The sequence below is a fragment of the Peromyscus leucopus genome, chromosome 4 (genome assembly GCF_004664715.2).
Source record: "Peromyscus leucopus breed LL Stock chromosome 4, UCI_PerLeu_2.1, whole genome shotgun sequence".
Lineage (NCBI taxonomy): Eukaryota > Metazoa > Chordata > Mammalia > Rodentia > Cricetidae > Peromyscus > Peromyscus leucopus.
This window is the reverse complement of record NC_051066.1, coordinates 126,348,405-126,369,566: the sequence shown is the minus strand read 5'-3', so window position 1 is coordinate 126,369,566 and position 21,162 is coordinate 126,348,405. Positions and strand designations below refer to the sequence as shown.

At 43.6% G+C, this 21,162-nt stretch overlaps 1 protein-coding gene across 4 annotated transcripts in view; it reads right to left on the bottom strand.

The window, feature by feature from the left end:
* The window catches only part of Syndig1 (synapse differentiation inducing 1), a 158,150-nt gene that overhangs the window by 64,521 nt on the left and 72,467 nt on the right, over positions 1-21,162 (bottom strand). For all 4 annotated transcript variants that reach the window (XM_028893424.2, XM_028893426.2, XM_028893425.2 and 1 more), the window contains exon 3: positions 1,188-1,325. In XM_028893424.2, the coding sequence (XP_028749257.1) occupies positions 1,188-1,325 (138 nt within the window). The remainder of the gene's footprint in view (positions 1-1,187; positions 1,326-21,162) is intronic.

The window sequence follows — 21,162 nt, the reverse complement described above, 5'->3', positions numbered from 1 at the left end:
CCAGAACCGAGCTGTGCCCTGCTCCACCCTCCTTGTCTGACTCCATAGGCTTCCCACTTCCATCCACACACTCATCCTGTCCAGTGTACCCTCCCTCCTACCTTGAGGCAATTCTCTGTCTCTTAGTCTTTGCAAAGAAGTGCTGGTTCTTAAGAGGGCCACAACCCTTACCCTTCCTAGGATATTAGGAAAGGGAGGCAGCTGGCCATTGCCGGAGTCATGCTGGTGGCATAAAGAGAGCTAGGCAAGGCTCCCCTCACCACACCAGTCCCAACTTCATCAATTCAGAAGCCATCAAGAGGTAACTTCTGGTTCAGGCAGGAAAGCCATGTTCAAACAAGGAAAAAGCTATTTCAAGTATGTCAGTGACTTGTTGACAGCCTCAGTCTTGGAATCTACAAGCAAGCAGGGGTATCCTAGCATCCCTCAGGGGTCATCTCGTATCCGGAGAACCTCCATATGCACTAGAGCCTCTAGCATTCCCCTACATGGGGCTGCCTTTCTCCCTGTTCTGGTTGGACAATGACAGTGGGTGATGGTGATGGTAATTTCATGCTTTAATTAGTGCATTGAAAAACTTTTCTTTTATGAATAAGACTGTGAAAGCTGTCTCTTTCTTTGCTAGGAAAAACCTCTTTCAAAACCTGCATTCTGTAGAGTATGGGATGCTGTATATATAGTAAGATAAGCTGGGAATTGGTACCGTTAGGATCTCCCACTCAGCATGGATCTACATAGGCTGTTGGAGACCAGGCTCTGTTATATGAATATTTTACAAAAATGAGCCTTTGACAAGGAAAACAACCCTGTTCCCTCCTTTCTGGCTAGGTTCAGTGTTTACAGTGGTATCTCTAACCTAGACCAGATGTTTCCCACAAGTGACACACCAAGTCTCATTTAAAGGTCAAGCCTCCAAAGGCCATCTGTCCTCTGGTATGTGGATGCCTGCTTTGGTCGTCAGTTCTGTTTCTGAAACAGTATCATTTCTACAAGGACAAAACTGAGTGACCAGCAGGTAAGGCCACCTAACAATCCTACTTGGCTCTCTGGGGGTCCCCCAGCTTATCACATGTAGACACCCCTCATGGCAGACAATGGCCAGGCTTCCTTGGCTACCCTTGGTGATGGTGTGCTTGTGTGAACATCCTCACCCTGTAGGGTGTATAACCAGCTGACAGAGGCCTTACCTCATGGGACAAGTAGAAGGCCGCAATGCCCAAAGGCCAGAAGCAGCAGAGCATGGAGAAGACGCTGAGCCCCAGGTGGTCCCGTGGGGGCATCATGAGGAAGTTGTCCTCACTCTCTGTGTCGCTCGAGTAGTCACTCTGCAGAGACAGTGGGAAGGACAGGGGGGAAGTTCAGTGAACGAGTAATGGAATGCCACCTGGCTGGAGCAGGCCCTTCCTGGCTGCTGTTCCAGCTGCTGTTGCTAATGTTCTTGTTACCATGATCACCAACAAGTGTGAACCTCAAATAGGGGTGCATCATTGGAAAAATTGGTCAAATCTCTTAGACAGCGAAATAGTAGGCTGTTTTCCATGTTACAGAAAACAATTGTGATACAAAAGGTCTTCAGCTCACCATGGTTTAACTTACTGTTTGTTTGTTTTATTTTATTTTATCTTTGTTTTGGTTTACTATTGATTTCTCCAGGTGTTAAATCCATCCTGACTTAGGACACCTTAGACTTATAATGGGTTCAATGGGAGGCTAGTGAGGAAAATCATGTTTCAGAAATCTCTGGGATCCTGGTGAGAGGTGATGGGGATAAAGATGGTGCCCTTGAGGACTTTCAGGAGGCATGCCCTACCTGTATCTTGCTTTTTGTGCTCAGGACAGGGTGGGGCTAGTGTGGACAGAGGGAGGATGCTGTCTCTGGATATACTCAAGTTTCCTTTGATGCTGATCAGAGTCAGGATATGAGGAGCCCAAGTTCCACCCAGATGTACAGCCTCCCTCATGAGGATGTGACAGCTGTTCTGGGAGCAGCTGCCTGTGAATGTAGCTCTCCCTTCACTGTGATACACTGGCACATGGGACTCTCACAGACCTGGTGAGAATTTCCTGGGAATCTGGTGTAGGTGGTTTGGTGGGTGGGCTGGGAACACCAGCGAGGATGATTCTAAGACTTAAAAGCACTACCTAGCTAACTCATAGGGCTTGTACATGCTTGCTTCCGGATGTTGGGTGGACACCCCTGGCTGGCTCCACTCACTGGATTTTATCTCATCAAAGCATATGCCATGCCCTTTGTGCTGACTCATCAAAAACCAAGGTTGCCTTCTCCAACTGTTTATTTCACACAAAGATGAAGCCCTAGCTTACTCCAGACACTGTTTCTAAAAACAAAAAAAGAAACAGAGCATCTCCTCTTCAAAGAGTTTATTATCATTCCGATCCTGCCGCAGCCTGGAGAAGCTTGAAAATGTTCTATGGAGCTTGGCTGTGGGATGATTCCACTTGACACCTGCCACACCGGGCTATCAGGCTATCTACCCACCCATCCCCCCAGCAGCCTGGAGCCACTCACACACAGATGCTCAAAATCCCCCAAATGAAAATGGTGGTGTTGTGTATAATTTTACACATAAAACTGCTGGAAGCCCTAGTCACCAGGCAGACAGCAGAACACTGCACTGAGAGGTCAGGGACTGTATGTGGGAACTTGGTTTCTCTGTAGTTAATAGTGATAACAAGCACAGGCTGTTGCAATCACTCACATAACAAACAAGGATTTCTCTGGGTGGCCCTGCCATGGAAGCTGATAACCCACTGCCCAGACAGGGCTGGTTCTCCGCATTACACACAGGGAGACCTGAGGGCCAGGGGTCCCATGCTTCATTCCCCAGAGCAAAAGTCACCTCTGGAGGTCATAAGGCCAGCTCCCTCTCATGTCTCTGTCCTGTCGATCACTGTTTCTCTCTGCCCAAGTATGAGTCTTCTGCCTGGTACGGTGTGCCTTCTGAGTGTCTGGGACTGTACAGTGTCCCTTCCACAGAACTACATCTGTGGAATTAAGTCATTTTATTCTGTACGCAATCTCCCATATGGTCTCCAGAACAGTAAAGGAAAATGAAAATTACTATCATTATGGGCTATCTGAGATGGAAATCAAAACAGCCGGCAGGGATGCATAATTCATGCAGGATTCGAGGACTGCACTGGCCAGGCCTTGCATAGCATGGGACCACCTATTAGGATGAAGCACACCCCGTGCTCCTGTTGTCACATGGCACCTCTTCACATACAGCCCTGTCACCTCTAGGTCTTCTATAGTTCCTTCTGAAAACCAGGAATGCGGAGAGGAGGTCCACGACCACCATTATGCACTCGAACTGTCGTGCTGGAGGGCCATCTCTGCAGGAAGTGCCCGAGAGCTTAGCCTGTGACAAATCCACCAAGGGTCTAAAGATCAGAGGGCAAAGGCCATCTTCTTTCTTCAGACCCTCACCTTCTTGACCTGCAGGTCAAAGCTGCCCTGATGTGAGCGGAGGTTTGGGCGTATGGGCCACAAATCTGTGCATGCTTGTTTAGATTCTTAGCTTTTGATTTTTTTTAGCTTATGAAGAGTTTTGTGCTCCTGAGGTCATTGTGCCTCATAACACCTCTGGAGATAATTTAACTTTTATTGCCATTTCCATTTTATAATAGACAAAGCAGAGGCTGGGGAAGGTTGACACCTTTGCCAATGGCACTGAACAGCCAGCCCTCCCTCACTGTTTAGTCCAGGCTTTGTGCTGTGTTTGAACTCAGAGCCAGCTGCACAGAAAACCGTTTGGCTTCACCTGTGTCTATATGCTGCTTCCCTTCGGCCACCAGGGATTCTGATCATCTCACTTCTAAATTGGTGTATGCCAAGATGGTTGTGTAGGTGTGGCAGCAGCCACAGAGGTGCTGATATTTTCCCATACAGTCAAGGCTGGAATCTGCTGCTCTGTAGCCCCCAAGCATGCTAGGACTATAGTGTCTGGCTCTACCTGTCTCTGAAGAATTACATCACTGTCCCTATTCTGTGAAGAAGTGGGTTTCAGAACAATAAATACTCTGCAGATTCTTAATCGAACCACACACTGAAGTTATGGAGTTGTTCTTGCATGACATCAAAATAATTAATCAGTTTGATTAAAATGGATTTTTTAAAATTCAAGAAAAATTACAGAGAAGATAAGAACATCCTGGCTTGTAATCCTTCCTTTGCTCTTCCATCTGGGTCCTCATGGGTTTAAGTGGCCATGGGCATAGAGCCACCAAACAGGGAGGGGAGGAGATACAGCTGGCCCAAGAGATGTGCAGATTCCTTCAGCCAAGGAGATGAAATATGCACCACCCATGCAGAAGAGACTCAGCTTGTAGGGCAGCTGTCTTTTAAATCCCCTCCCTAGGTCACTGTCTGGAACATCTGCAGCAGATGGGAAACACTCACAGAAGTTCAAGATTCATGTTATGTCTCCTTGTGAGCTGCAGGAAGCGAGGCAGAGGCAAGCAGGCTGCTGGCTCTGCAGCCTGGGCCCCCTGATTGGGCGGTCCCCTGAGGGGCCTATCCCCCCACTAGGCTGATGGGTCTCAAGACTCATATTACTATTTTTTTTATTGTTAAATAGTCACAAGGTCAAGTTTTGTGCTGATCTTCACCCAGTTCCACACTCACTGCAGCTAAGTGAGCAAGTGCTACCTGCTGTTTCCAGGGAGCGAAGTTTGATTCATCTTTGTTACTTGGATTCCCTCCAGGTGTCATGACCAGTGTGGGGACCTGGAGTCATCCTTCTTCCTCCACCTGGTCATCTGGGCAGGAAGGTCACCATTTGGTCTTAGGAGGCACTCTGGACGGGTTCATTATACTAGGCCAGCAGCTGCTAGCCACATAGACCCATGCAAACCTAAATCACTTAGAATTAAATACAGCCAACAGCTGGCTCCTTGGACTCACCACACATTCCATTACTCAGAAGCCACAGTGTGCAGTACCTGTCAGTACACTTCTCTCATGTTCTTGCAGAGCTCACTAGCTCAATACATTAGTGGATTCTCCCCGAATGTCATTTCTCATCAGGGACTCTCCAACACTTGACAGACTGTCTCAGTCTTCCATGACCTAGCTAGAGATTGTCTGCAGTGCTGCTGCCTACTATCTGACTTGGTCTACGCTCCTGGCAGGCAGAGATCACAGGTATTTCCTGGTACAGAGAGGGCTCAGTGAACCTTTGCTGGATAAAGAACTCACCTGTGGCCTTAGCCAACAGAAACACCAACTTCAACTAAGAAATGACTCCATCAGATTGGCCCATAAGCAAGTCTGTGGAGTATTTTCTTGATTAATGATTGATGTGGGAAGTTCTAGTCACTGTGGATGGTGCCACCTCTTGAAAGGTGGTCCTGGGTTGTATAAAAAAAAAAAAAAAAAAAAAAAAAAAAAAAAACAAAAAAACAAAAAAACAAAAAAACAAGCTGAGTGAGTCATGGGGAACAAATTAGTAAGCAGCATTCTTCCATGGTCTCTGTTTCAGTTCCTACCTTGAGGTCCTGCCTGGACCTCCGTCATGGTGGTCTGGAGTTGATGCAATCAAAGATGAAGCAAACACTTTCCTCTGGCTTTTGGTCATGGTATTTATCACATCAATAGAAACAAAGCTAATAAAAAGTCTGTGTTCTCTTCTTTGTTCAAAATCAAGTCACATTAAAAGCCAGATATCCCCTATAGCCATATTGTATGGTACTTGCATAGCTCACAGATCTGGAGTCTCACAAACACAGAATACAAGGAAGGCCCATTTCAGGATACGAGTACAATTGTCCTAAACAATACATTAGCCATCTTGGGCATATGTGAGGAGCATGTGTTTAGTTTCTCCTGTTTGGCCCTGGGTTCCCCATAGATTGAAACTGTATCATGAGGTAGTGAAATAGAAGCAAACTAAACCCGCAACAGCTTGAGGATGTAGCTCAGTTGGTAATGTATTTGTCCAGCATGTACCAAACCCCTGTTTTTGATTCCCAGCACTACATAAACTGAGCATGGTGGGTCCTTTTTCTGTTTGCATATTGGGCTCCCAGACAATTTTTTATAAAAGAAATAACAGTTATTAATAAACTTTGGAAATGAGTAAGTGAATGAACTACTCAGAAGCAAATCATTTTTTTTATTTCTTCCAGTAGCATATAGTTCAATGTTCCATAAATGGTGGCATATTCCTTGGGAAGAGAGTTTCTATGATTTTAGAAGACATTGACCTGGTTAAAATCCTGAAATATGAAAATACTTTGTAAGTGAAGGAGTAAAAAGTAAAGTTAACTTAGGAGGAAAACAAATAAAACACAGGTGACGTGCACGTCCTACAAGGGATGGGATGAAGTCCCTACTGCCTGCTGTCCTGGGCTTGTCTTGCAAGAGATGAGGCTGAGGGTCCTGTCGTCTCCCTGCTTATCACTGACCCCTTTCCTTTGGAGGCTCTCAGTGTGATTCCGAGCCAGACAGAACAGAAGTAGGCAGAGAAACAGGAAAGTTAAAGCAATGCTTCTCCATCTGTTGGTCACAGTCTCTTGGGGGTCACATATCAGATATTTATATTATGAACAAAATTACAGTCATGAAGTAGCAACTTAATAATTTTATGACCTGTGTGTGTGTGTGTGTGTGTGTGTGTGTGTGTGTGTGTGTGTAGTGTGTGTGTGTGTGTGTGTGTGTGTGTGTAACCACAACATGAGAAACCATGTTAAAATGTCTCAGCATTAGGAAGTTTGAAAACCACTGAGTTCAAGGAATGTGGGTAAGGAGAAGAGTTTCACTAGACGGCAGGAAAGGAATGATGCACCACCTGCCATATTGGGTTGCACCCCTGTTGCTGGTGCTCGAGTGACTTCCAACACCTGAAGAACATTTACCAGCAAACTGTGGATAGCTGACCGAGTGTTGGCTAGTGTGTAAATGTGTAGCTGAGGAGGAAGCTGAAACACACCGATGTGTGACTCACCACCAGGAGTGACACCCTTTTTTCAAGTTATTCATATTTTGTCCTGCTTTGGTTTTATTCCTCTTGGTTGTAGATCCTAGTTCCAACTTTCTCAGCTCCCCATGAAGATCACATTCCCATGAATCAACATGTTTTGCATGAGATTTCAGTTCTTCCTATAAAATGTTTGTTTAGACTTTTGGAGCAGCGACCAGGTCCATCCTGTCATCCCCACCCATGTTCATCAAAGACATACCTGAAGTTGTCACTGCACCAGGCACAGGTTCCTGTGGGGAAGACTGTGAGAGGAGCTGGTACATGCAGGGCAGTGGTTAAAAGGGAATCTTCTGCTCATAAGCATTTGTTCTGGGCAAAAGCCAAACTCGTTTCTCATGAGAAAGTGTCTAGTTAGCATCTAAGGATGGCTAAGGCCTTTGGAGTCCTGAAATCAGGAGACAAAGAAGCTTAACTCATTAGGATTCACCCCTGGTGCAGCTTTTGGTAAGTCTTTGGTCATGGAGGTGGAGAAAGATGATAAGGCATACAATTATGGCAGAGGAATGTTGCTCCATACGCAACCAATGGCTAGATTAGGATAAGAAGCCCCACCTATGTATAAGACAATGGTTCTGCCATTGTTCCTGAGGTCTGTGAGTGCTCAGGGCCCTGGGAAGGCAGCTTTGGCAAGTGCCGTCTTCAGACCCATCTAAGTGTGGGATCTCAAGGGTTCAGGTGCAGTCATGTTCTTGCAAGGTTGCATAGTTTGGGTGTTGTATCAGTTACTTTTCTTAATGTCATGATAAAATAACTGACAAGAAGCAAGTTAAGGAAGGAGAGGTGTAAAATGCCTCCTGGTTCCAGGAGTTTGAGTCCATGATGATGAGGAAGCGTGGAAACTGGAGTGGCTCAATCTACGCTGGTAGGAGTTTGTGGCCATCACTTCCTACGTCTTGGAAGACCAAGAAACAGAGAGCTTGCTCTGAAAAAAGAGCCAGGCTCTAACCTTTGAAAGCTCTCTGCCCAGTGACCACTTCCTCCAGCTAAGCTCTACCTCCTACAAGTTCTGCAGACTCTTTTAACAGGGCCACCAGCTGAAGACCAAATGTCTAAACTTATGAATCTGTGGAGATATCTCACATTCAAACACTACATGTCTGTCTCTCAGAACTCGTGCTATAAACTCCATTTCCAAAGTCAGTGGGAATAAGAGAGTAGAAACAGTCTGGATGCAGTGTCTGAAGGTGGGAATGAGTAGGAGTGGATAAGACAATTAGGGTGGTATCCTCATTGTATCCTGGTGGCTTTTTAGGATGGGGACGATATAGGAAGTGATCCACACACTTCCTGCCTCTTGCTGGGGGATATTCTGTTCTGACCAGGCATTCTGCCATCAAGGTGCTCACTGTCAGATGGGGCCCCTCTGCTTGCCGACATAGAACCATAAGACACAAATAAGCTTGTTTTTGACCAAGTTTACCTGGTCTTCATGGCATGGTTATTAGCAATAGAAGATGAGCTAATGTGGAGGTACCCCCAGGAAATGAGACAGAAGAGATGTGGAGGACTGTCAGAGACTGCAGTCAATGCAGGAGGAGTACAGCCTCTGTGGGCATCTGGAACCTCTTGCAGGAGTCACAGTGGTTAGTTTCCTGGGGGATAGTTTCCTCTACAATTTATAGAGCAGATAAAGAAACAGAAAGTCTTCAGGCCAGTGGAGGTCAGGCAGGGGACCTCACCTGCAAGAGTGCTATCTGAGAAAGAATGAGGAACTAAGTTACCACCTCAAGCTCCGTGGATAATCTAGGGGTTTTGGATACCCCCAAACTTCAACTAGGGAACAAAACCCACTAAACTCAGGGTAACCTTGAGAGATGAGACAAACACACAGACCATGGTCAGGCAGGATGAAGAACCATCACCATCACCAAGAAAATAGGTACAGAGAAGAAACGCAAACCTGGTTGTAATCAGCAAAATCAGCCCAACCTAGACTAGGTGTGAAGGACACAGCATGATTCACACAAAAGTGATCAGCACATAGCAGGAGAGCAATGTGTGTTGTGTCGGGTCTCCAAAAGACCCAGATCAAATGGCTAACTGTGGTGCCTATTGCCATACCAAAATGCACACGGGCCTCCAGGCTCACTCGGTACTTGTGGACCTCTCAGCTCTTCTCATCACATCCTCTACCTTGAACACCAACAGTCCAGGAACTCCCTTCACTTCCCGCAGCTTCTCTTTCCTATAAAAATCTGCCATTCCAGCTACATGCTCTCTTGGTCTCTTGGTTCACTTGCTGCTTCTATCTTGTCCCTGTCCCTTCTCTTCCTCTCTCGCTCCCCGCCCATCTCTCTCTTCTCATGGCCTGGTATTCTCCCTTATATCTACAGTAAACTCTTTCTCCTCGACCATCCCTTGTGGTCATGTCCTCATTTCATTCATGTGGCCATGGTAATGTTTTGCATTTCTTGTTATGGACACAAACTCATGGCGTGCTGTGTTAGCCAGCTTTCTGTCACTGTAAGAAAACACATGAGATAACTTAGGGACAGGAAAAGTTCACTGTGGCTCAGTTTTGAGGGTTTCAGTGGGGCCTGTGGCAGGGAAGCACATCATGGTGGATCACACTCACTTGCACGATGAGCCAGAAGGCAAAACAGAAGGTAGAGGGGCAAGGGGAGAAGAGAGAGAGAGAGGAAGAGAGGGGAGAGGGAGAGAGAGAAAGAGAGAGAGAAAGAGAGAGATCAAGGTCTCATTGTCTCCTCTAAGGACATGCTCACCAATGGCCTACCGGCTTCCTGCTGGGTTCCACCATCACACAATACCACCACCCTGAGAATCAAGAATTTAACACATGGCCTTTGGAAAATACTAAACATACACAATAAAAGCCAGGATTCAGGAAGAAAATGAGACTTCAGTCTTATGGTCACTGACTTAGTAAAGGATTTTTGTGCAGAGGGATCAGCACGTGCAAAGGTCATAGGTTGACAGTGGGCTCAGGACTGTGGACAGTTAGGGTACACAGCATGAGGTGAGATTGAGGAATGCCTGCATCTAACCCATGCCACAAGCCAACCACACCCCTCTGCTTGAAAAAAACTAGGCATATCTTACATCAACTGAAGTAATAGGGAAATAATCAGAGGGTTGGTTTCAAAACTGCAGGTCAAGCTATTGACTGTCGATACAGTTAGTAGATATGCACCCCAGCTTTAAATCTGTGTCATTTATACAGGTGATTCTTCATAGCATGTAATAACCACATACAAATTTTCTGAGACAAGTACCTATTTCAGAATTTTTTAACTCTAGTTTGTTATGTTTGTTTGGGGAGCTCAGAGCTTAATCAGTCTACTCTTTACTATTTTTTACTGGTTTCACATGGAAAGTTGAAATGTCCCATCACATAGGCAGGGAACCTGTTCTCTCCCTCCTGGAAATGTTCCCTTCCTGAAAGCAAAGTCCTGAACAGAGAAAAATTATAGGCAAGGCAGGTGACCACTGTCACATCACATATTAACTAGCCCCATTGTTCTTCCAGATGTCACGTATCCAATAATGTTCTCCAGCCTTGGACCTTAATTGCAAGAAAGCAGTGTCTCTTAGTCTTGAACACACTTCCCTGTGACATTATACCTCTCATTCCCTCACTAGGGACCTTAAAAGAGCAGGCTCTGTTCTTGCAGAGGCTGAAGCTTTCCCTCCAGATCCCACCACACTGCCAGACTTTAACAAACCCTGCTTGAAGGCTGGATGAGCAGCTGTGCAGTTGGTGAGATTGCAAAGAAATGGGCGGACAGGATGCCAATCAGGGCAACCTTTAGGAAGCCAAACTGTCAGGATATACCAAAACCACAGATTTTAGTCTCAAATTCCAGTCCTAGGAATTGATCTACAAGATTAAAAAACAAAAGCATAAGATACATGAGCACAAGATGTTTCATTGCAATGTTATGAGTAACTACAAAATGCTGGAAACAACTCAACTTGAATGTTCATTCAAAGAAGGGTGATGTTGCATGACTCTTCCTGGATAGACATAAGCAAATATTTACACATGTCTGATAGGCAAAAGGCAGACCAAAGAACTGATTCTACCAATTCTATTTTGGTGAACCAATGAGTTCTTTGGAGTATTTACTTACAGGAGCATGGGTAGCACACAGGCAGCTGAATAACCCAAAAGCCCACTCAAAATGGATGATGATTCACAAAGGCTGCATCCCTGAGGCTCCCAGTACGATCTACAGATAGATCTGCTGGTCAGAGTGTCTATCTTACCAGCAGTTGGTACTGATTATATGACTTTGGCCAGAGGCATTGTGACTGTCTTAGCTTACTGAGTCTTGTAAGTTCTGTGAGTAGCTCCTGAGTCATATGTGCCTCCCTCCTCGCGCCAGGAAGCAATGTTCCAATTTTGAAGGAATAGCCACAGGACAGGTGGGTAAATGAACCGTGTTGTGGCCCCACAGGAGAACATAATGAAGCTTGTAGAAAATGATAGATGAGTCCAGAAGAGAATATTAATAAATACCATATCCATAGAGAGATAGAAAAGTACACAAGCTTGTAACCCATGACACTTCACTCAGTGACCGACTCCATATACAATGATGGTCACATAGAATATCATTCCGAGTGACATTGAAGCCATCTTAGTTTGTGTCAGTCCAGTTTATGAAGTTTGCACAATAAAATTTCCTAATAGTGTCTTTTATAAGAAGCATCTGGTTATCAAGTGTGTGTGTATGTATGTTGCTGTGTAATATACATATCATAATCAAGCCTACCCACAAATATCACAGGAGTTGGGCATTTGTCTAAAGGTACTAATATGAGCACCTCCCTGCAAACCACTCAGTGATTACCAAGCAACACAGTCCTGTGGTCAATGAGACATTTGGCAGTCACCAAAGGAAGAAATCAGAGCTACCCATACTGGTAAAAGATAAGTAAATCCTTCTGGTATCCCGACTGGTCAGACTGGGAGATATGGTATCATTTTTGTGGCTGAAGTTAAATTATACAGAGTCAATCAGACAAGCCTAAACTTACAGCTGGCCTGCAATGTAACTGACCCATACTCTTCAAAAGTCAAGGTCACGACCAACAAGAACAGACAACAGGGCTATGCCAATATATACAGTGTGGGAACTGGATCTGAATTTCCTTTCCTTTGCTATACAAGCAATATATGGAGAAAGGAAATAAATAAATGAGAGAGAGAGAGAGAGAGAGATGCACTTTATAGATTAGGAAAAAGTATTGTAACTGCTAATTTCCTAATAATTATATTCTTAGAATATGTGCGCAAGTGTGTGTTTGTGTGAATTACATATATTTTTCTACTTATAATATATTTAGGAATAAAGAAACATCATAGCTGCAACTTACTTCCAAAGAGCACAGAAAATAAATGACCCTAGATGGAATAGTAAAGCCAGCATGAGAAAATGCATGAAGCCCGAGGAATATGGAGATGAGAATTCAGGAACTTGTGTATTAGTCCTGAAACTTTATGTCTGCTATCACCTTAAACATAAAATGCCAAAAGTCCCTTCAGAAATGTTCTATTTCAGTCAGAAAATTCTACTTTAAATTCAATTCTTTTCCTTTGGGGATTAAGCATTGCATACAATTTTTCCTTCTTCTGATTGTGCTTTAATGGAAATGCTGATGTGGATGCCACTGGAAAAATTGAAAAAAGAAAAAACTGAATTCCTTTTTATGACACATGAAAATGTATTCAGCATAGCAATCTGGCATCTCATCCTGTTTGTCCTTTTTGTGTTTTCACAGGGAAGCTACTTAGTGGCTACTTAGTGGTACACACATCTGCCCTCGAGAATGGAAGACATCAAACACTTCCAACGGATGAGCCTGAGCCAAGCAAACCAAAGTGGGGCCCTTGGGGTCAGGATGACTTCTCAAAGGACACAGCAAATGAGCACCCACTGCAGGGCCACCAAGCAAAGAGCTGTTGGTGCATCTGAAAGAGAACTAGTTGTTTAAGCCACAGGATGTTGGTTGAATTCTCAAGCTCTGTTGCCTAACACTTCCACTGGTGTGAACTTGAGGGAACTTACCAGAAACCAGGAGTGTAACTTCAGGCCGCAGGTAAGGAGTGTGGGCTGGGAGAGGCAGCAGTCAAGTAGCATGCCGGCCCTCCCTAGAGCTCAGGCAAGCTTGGGGAAGCCGAAACTTATCTATCCACGATTACCTTCTCGGTAGTAGTCTCTATGCCCCTGCAATGGAATGCCCTGGGAAAGGAACTCCACGGTGTCCCTCCCTTTACAAGACTACTAGCCATTTCTACCCCTGTATCTTGGCCAGCCCTGTCTTCTGCCCCAGGGTGCTATTTGTCTGGGCTGAGGATCTCATTGCGCTTGGTCCAGAGCAGGTGAGCAACAGATTCCCACCTGAGCAGTCTGATGTCTGTTCAGCATCTCCAAATTCCAGGTATTGGCCAGCAGCATCAGCTCTAGATAGTTTTAGGATTTGGTGTCTACATCTTTCATCTTTGCAACCAGGAGGGAGGCCAAAGTTCAAAACCTAGGAGCTGGAGAGTCCTATACTCCAGCAGACCCAGATGTGACCAGCCATCTTTGCTCTTAGTCGGCCATTCCCAGCTGACCAAGGGGCCACACACACCACATGGAGGAAACACCCACAGTGCAGGTGGGCTCCTTCATTCAGAGAATTATTTTCTAAGCCAGCAGCTGCTTCTGTGAAAGCACCAATTATAGTAAACCTTTGTGTTCATAGAAAGGGCTGTGTATTCTGTGTGATTGGTTATCAGCCATTTAAAACAACTCTCTAACTTACATTTTTCTTAGGTGTTCTGAAACATTCTGTGATTTAAAAGAAAGCATTTATTTAGTTAGAATTTGAAGACTATAGAATGAATATTAAAATTCATTAACAATTGCCATATATATATATATATGTGTGTGTGTGCTTAAATTATTTAAAGTATGCTGATTGCATATACTTCGAAATAATACACAGAAATATATATGCTTTGAAATAGTATATATTCACTTTGAAATATAACATGTATATATATACACTTTGAAATAATTTTAGACACTCATACAAATTTTAAAAATAGAACAGAGTTCCTGTGGAAATGGCAAAGATAGAACAGAGTCCCCACATGCCCTGACTTATGCCTTACATAACCACAGTCCAACCATCAAACCCCACACAGTGACATCGACTTAGTGCCTGTGACTCAATGCTGGCCCGACTACAGCCACCTGCTCTCTACTGTCCTCTGTGTCAGTGGTGATGGTTCTGTGAATTCAGGTACTCACACAATTTATGTAACCACCAGTAACCAAGAGATAGAAACTGTCCATCATTTCCAGGAGTCTCCCTCATCCTCAGCTTCAGATCACATGCCTGCTCAACTTTAGCTCTTGACCAACCTTGAACTACTGTCTGTTCTTACGGTGCTGTCTTTTGGCAATGTCATACAAAGGGATCCCACAGCACATAGTCTTGTGAGACAGGCCTTCTACAGTTAGTGTAACACTCCTGGGATACATCCAGGCATCGGGTGTATCACTCCTTTCCTCTTGCTGCATAATGATCCATGAGAAAGAAGTACCACATTGTGTCTATCCATTTCTCCACTGGAGACATTTGGCTGCTTCTGTTTTTTTCACTATTCAAAGCAAATATTATGGATAAATTTGTTCAGAAATTCATGTGGATGTATGATTTTATTTCCTCCAACACGCACATACAAAACCACGGAGACAGGATTAGTTTAACTTTATAAAAAAACAAACTGTTATTCAGAGCAGCTGCAGCAGGTTGCATTTCTATAGTCAATAACTGGGAACCTTACAGAATTGAAGTCTTCCCTTTTCATTCAAGATCCCGTCAAGCTGTCTACAGTGCAATGCTCTAACTCTTCTAAGGCACTCCCAACTTATCATGGGCATCATTGTGGCTGGTTATGGCTATGAGCTTGTAACTCTCCTAATACAATTCTCCTGAAGGGTGATTTCACATCACTTCCTTTCTTTGAGCCTGCAGTAATTTTCAGAACTGTTTATTCTGCATCCTCACCAGCACCTGGTGGTGTCAGTTTTTTGTTTGTTTGTTTGTTTGTTTCCTTTCTTTTTTATTCTGGTCCCTCTATGTGGTGATATTTAGCTATGAATTTTCTCTGTGCTTCCCTGATGGCTGTGGATGTTGGACATCTTTTGTGTGTGTTTATTTGCCATCTATTTATGCTGTTTGATTGTGTCTTTAAATATTTTGCCCATTTTAGACTGAATGTTTGGTTACTTACATTTGAATTCAGAGTAATTTATGTATACTCTGCTAAGAAGGTTATTTTAATTGTTAACTTGACACAATTGAGAATCACCTTGAAACAGTCTCAGTGAGCAGTTGTCTAGATAAAGTTGGCTTATGGTGTATCTGTAGGGGACTGTCTTGATTCTATTAACTGAAGTGTGAAGACCCAGCCCACTGTGGGTGGCACCATTACCTAGGCAGGGATCTGGAACTGTGTAAGAATGAAGAAATCAAGCTGAGCACAAGCATACATGCTTTCTGTTTCCAATTATGGATATGACAAGATCAACTCCCTGCTATGATGAACTGTGAGCTAAAATAAACTCTTTATTCCCTAAACTACTTTTGTAAGGGTATTTTATCACAACTAGAAAAGAAACTGAGAACACTTCATTCTAAGTCTTTGTTGGGTATATGATGTTTTTTCAAGTATTATCTGCAACTTGTTTTTTTTTTATATCATCTTGATAGTGACTTCTGTAGAGTTTAAAAAACATTAATCTGGATTGTGCTTTTAGTACCATATCTAAAACTCTTTCATCTAATACTTAGGTTATATAGATAGTTTCTATGTTTTTTTCCAAAGTTTCATGATGATATGTTTTCCATGTAGGTGTAATGACTCATTTATTTTTAGAATAGAATTCTAATATATATTTGTTTACTAGATTATCTTATTTAAAAGAACAAATATGCCTACTGTCTAATCCCCAATGTGAAAGACACCACTAATGTCAGTTCATGATAATTTTGAAACAGGTTAGAATAGTTAGTTAATAAACGGCAAAAAGAAAACTACCTGTGTTATGTTTTGCACCAACATATATTTTGAGGAGGTAAGACCCACCAACAGTTAAAAGAATTCTATAGCAAATCCTCCCATAGCTGCCACTCAGATTCCACAATTGGCTTCATCATGTGTCTGCCCATCTGCTCACTTTTCTACCCACCCTTCTCTTCTTATTTTTCTAGATGCACAGTACTGTGAGCCATGGCCATTTTCTTGAACTCTTCAGTATACACACCATTAACTGAGGTTCAGTATTTTACTTGCCTTTTTTTAAGCAGTAAAATTTACAAAAAATATGATTTTAATAGAAAACTGATGTTTCCTAGTTCTGATCCAGCTAATTTGGATCAGCATGGTCTTAAGATACAAAAAAAGTTTTTAAAAAAAGAAAAAAAAAAGAATGGGATTTGGTATTAAAGTTTGATTTGTTCTTTCCTAGTTGTACGACCCTTGGGTCAAGTCACCAACTTCCTTGGTATGAGCTGTTCTTGTAGTCAAGACACCATGATGCCACAGGGCATCAGAGATACTATACCTGATTCTGTATGTGAATTTAACATGCAGATAGGGTAGAAAAGCAGTGACTGGAGCATCTACTTTGTCATCTGTCATTCTATGGAATATGATTGTTTTCCTTTCACACAGCCTTATTCTTTTCTAGTGGAACACTCCCAGCCAAGGGTGAAGAGAGACAGTAATCAGTTTGCAGAAATTCCAGCACCCCCTGCATAGTGACCAATCTGGTTTCATTTTGTGCCTACATTGCTGTCAATAGGTTGATTGTAGTAGGAGGCACATCTCCCTGATATAAGATGAGGCATTCCACAAGTGGGTTAGTGTGGTGCTGGCAGACAGAAGCTCTTCTGTACCCATCAAAGGTTCCCGGACTCCCAGAGCTAGTTCTTGTGACCCTAGAGAACTCTAGTCTGTCAGGCATTGCTGTTGGTGACTGGTGATGCCACTGAGGGAGCAATGTGAACAGTGGGGATGGAGCAACCTTCTATTCAGATGAACAACTTTGTGTTAAAGCACAGCATCATCTCAAAGAGAACGTCAAGAAGTTCTGCTGCTGTTTTTCTTCAGCCTTTACTAGCACACCAAATGCTGTGACTACCTTTACCTGTGACCTGGAAGCACATCCTGAGTATGTATAGAAATACAGGAATTTATTACACTTTTCATTGCTGTAACAAAATACATGAGATTTTATAAAGACAGAAGATGTTTGGAGGATGCAAGTTCAAACAGCAATTCTGGTGAGGGCTCCTGTCTACATAACACCATGAAGGACAGGTTGGTGGTGAGAAGGACATCCATGGTGACGTGGGAATCCTGAGAGCGGGGAGGAGAAGGTCTTCCCCTTTTATGATAACCCTCTCTTGAGAACCAACCAATGAGAGCCATTTAACTCTCTTTGGAAGTGACAACACCTCTCATGTTAGCACATGGAGAAGCAAGCTCCTGAAACATAAATTGTGGGGGCCACATTCAATCTATGCCAATCCTGTGCTGAGACTTTGATCTATAGTTGTAGCACCCAACAGGATTGTTGGGACAACCCATGCCTCTTATTTGTTTGGAAGTGGTGTGTGTGTGTGTGTGTGTGTGTGTGTGTGTGTGTGTGTGTGTGTCTCAAAACTCTCCTGGAAGTCCTCATCATCTTTACCTCAAGTTCTGATAACCCCAACTTTAGTCTTTCACAGTGTGGACAGATCTTAAGTGTGACAAAGAAATTATACTGTGGAGGGGCAGTAGTGAGCCCCTAAAATGACAGCATCCTGTGATCTCTAAGCCTTAGGAGTTGAAGGGTCTCACATCTCTTCCAGCCCATGCTAATGACAGATGGCCTGGATATTAAAAGGAAGCAATTGTAGCTGACCCAGATGGTTCAGTGTACTAACCAAGGAAAGAGCCATGTTGAGTTCCTTTCATGAGCCCATTTATGACTTCCTGGTTACTCCCTGAAGCAAAATTAGAGCACCTGCCTCCAGCAGCTGCCATAAATATCAAATATCTAATGGGACTGGTCACCACAATTCTCCAAGCTCAGGGAAACACTGTATAGCAGATTTGAACTCCCTATAACAGCCAGTATCTCAGCCCCAAGGCTTGGACTAAGTCTTTCGCACACAGAACTTGGAGGAACATACTATGTTCATAGCAGGTTCTGACCTTCTAGTAAGCACAATGAGTTTCTAAGACCTTGGAGTCAGATGTTTGCCTAGGGTTCTGGTAGATCTCCTTCCCTCCCTTTCTCCCATCCCTCCCTCCCTCCTTCCCTTCCTTCCCCACCTCTCTTTCTCTCCCTCACTTCTTCCCCACTGCACCCCTTTTTCTCTTCCCTCGGTGTATAGTACCCACTCATCTCATCCCATACGCTGTACCACCAGCCTCTCTGAAATAGCCATCTCTGTGCAGTCCTCCATGTTCTGCTCCACAGAGTAAAGCTGGACTGGGAACATCACTCCTAGGCTTTAAGATTCCCAACAGTTCAAGGATTCTGAATGAATTCCGCCGACTGTTCCCTTGCTGCCTGTAGTCCACGGGTCTCGTGGCGGTGCTGACTCCCCACACAGGCCCCTGTGGCTCTCACCTATCCAACAGGGGGATTTCTAAGTACTTGTGGTCTAACACGTGGCACTGCTGTACACTGACTCTTGGCTTACAAGTGCACTTGAGGTGCAGTGTGAAAACCTGCTACAGACTCTGGGGATGTTTTCCAATTAACACCAGCGACCCACAACGTGAACTTCGTGTCTTGAGCATGTGGTATTTTAAATTAGATGGCGGCTGCTTTTCCTCCCTAGGTTTCACATTTCCCTAGTGACTGGTTCATGAGAAACAATGTTGTTTTTCCTTTTCTGTGAGAAAAAGAGAGAGAGAGAAAAAAAAAAAACCCTTTCTTCAGCAATCTTATAGGAAACTCCAGCTTCTAAAATATCCAGACTCCCTGCTATTCCTTTGGCCTCCACTTGTGAGTGAAAATACAGCTCTCATTAAAGAAAGCCCAGAAAATATCCACTCAGCATGCATTTCACAATGGGAGGGGGGGGCGTCTTTCTCCCATCCTTCTGTTCTCGAATGGCATGTTTCTTTCTGAGAAAAGTACTAGCCATGCTGGCTGCAGGGCATGACACTGAGCACAGAGGGTTTGGTCTTTATCTGTAAGGTCTGCCTCTGTCTCCAGCACCTGATGATTCTAACAGGCAAAGCTCTTCTCACCATTTCAAAAGTCTAGCTTTTAAAACTGCGGAGGTCCAACCATAGGTCTGTGTCATCCATCACTCCCCAGAATTCCCTTCAACGTGTGATTCTATGCTGCACCCCAAGCTAAGCAAACTAAGCTGCTTCCGATGCACATTTCTTTGATGCTGCCAGAAGATACTGTGATATAAGCTGTGAAAGGAGAAATGAAGACTATCCACTAAGCTAAATGTAGGCTCAGCTTTGGGTTTAACGATGGATTTCATGGCATGTTGTCAATAGTATGGCTGGTCTGGCCAGTCATATCAGAATCATCATATAAAGATGTGTTTGTATGAAGATTGCTTAGTTTCTTTTCTAGTTGTGATAAAAATACTCTGACAAAAGTAATACAGGGGAGGAAAGGTTTATTTAGCTCACAGTTCTTGGTTACAGTTCATCATAGCAGGGAATTCACAGAACTGGAGCTTGAGGGAGCTGGTCTTGTCGTCTTTTTAGCATATGTATACATGTGTAGCATGTGTGCTTGTACACATATTCAAATGTGTACGGGCACATGTAGATGGAGGCCGGAAGTTGACACTGGGTATCTTCCCTCATAGCTGAGACAGGTTTTTTCACTAATCCTGGAGTGTGCTATTTTGGCTAATCTGGCTAGCTATCTCCACCCCCAACCCCTTTAACTTTCGGCTTCAATGACCTCTTTCAATTCAAATAACAATCTTCTATTTAAATTTCGTGCTTATTGTCACTGTTTTTTCTTTCTGATCTTTGAGGTAGGAAGACCCACCTATAATCTAGGCCACACCTTCTGCTGGCATCCTATATAAGACATGGAAGAAACAAACTTTTGCTCTTTGCCTGCTTGCTTTCACCTTCCTGGTAAGTCCATTCCTTCACCGGCATTAGAGCCTACTTCTTCGGGATTCTGATGTATACTGAAGACCAGCGGAGACATCCAGCCTCATGGACTGAACAACTACTAGATTCTTGGAACTTCCATACATAGGCAGCCATTGTTGGATTAGCTGGAACACAACCTGTAAGTCATTCTAATAAATTCTCTGTGTCTCTGCCTGCCTGTCTGTCTATCATCTATCTATCTATCTATCTATCTATCTATCTATCTATCTATCTATCATCTATCTATAATTAGTAATCAACACAATGCACCACACACACACATGCCCACAGGCCAATGAGGCCAATTTGACCTAAGCAATTCTTCAATTAAAGTTCTCATCCCAAGTGACTCAAGTGTGTCAAGTTGACAAAGGAAACTAACCAGCACAATCTGTCCTAGAGTTTTCTGAGTGTTGAGACAGAAAGACTTTAGTCACATTGGGGAAACTTAATATAACTACAATTTCATTTAGAATTAGAATTCTTTTTGTATTTGTTCAAAACCGAGTATGAAAGAGGATCTGTCAGTTATGGGCTTTCCTTTTTCATTGTTATTCAAACTCCATTTGTCACAATTACCATGCTAAAAAGCATGTAGCTAAGAAAGGGCAGATTTCATGACAGTAATGATCATCTTGCAGGGACAGGAGGTTCTGTTCTCTGGTGATGATTCTGTTTATTGGCTCCATAGCTGTAACAGACCTTCAGCCACTCAGGAGATTGACAATGACCCAGTAGTCACAATGGAGGCTGCTGACCAGCACATTGCATATTCCAATTACAGTTTCTTCTGCTTCCAGCAAATGTGGTTGGTGCCTGTGCTTTGCTTAGTGCTGGTGGTGGGGGTGCATTAAAAGGGAATAGGAATATTGACCCCGAATTTCTCTGAGAAGAGGATATACTATAGAGCAAGTCTCCCCTTCCCATCAAACAGCTTTATTACAACATCAGTGCTTCTACTGACATATAGATGATAAAAATATGGAAGATGGTGACAGTGTG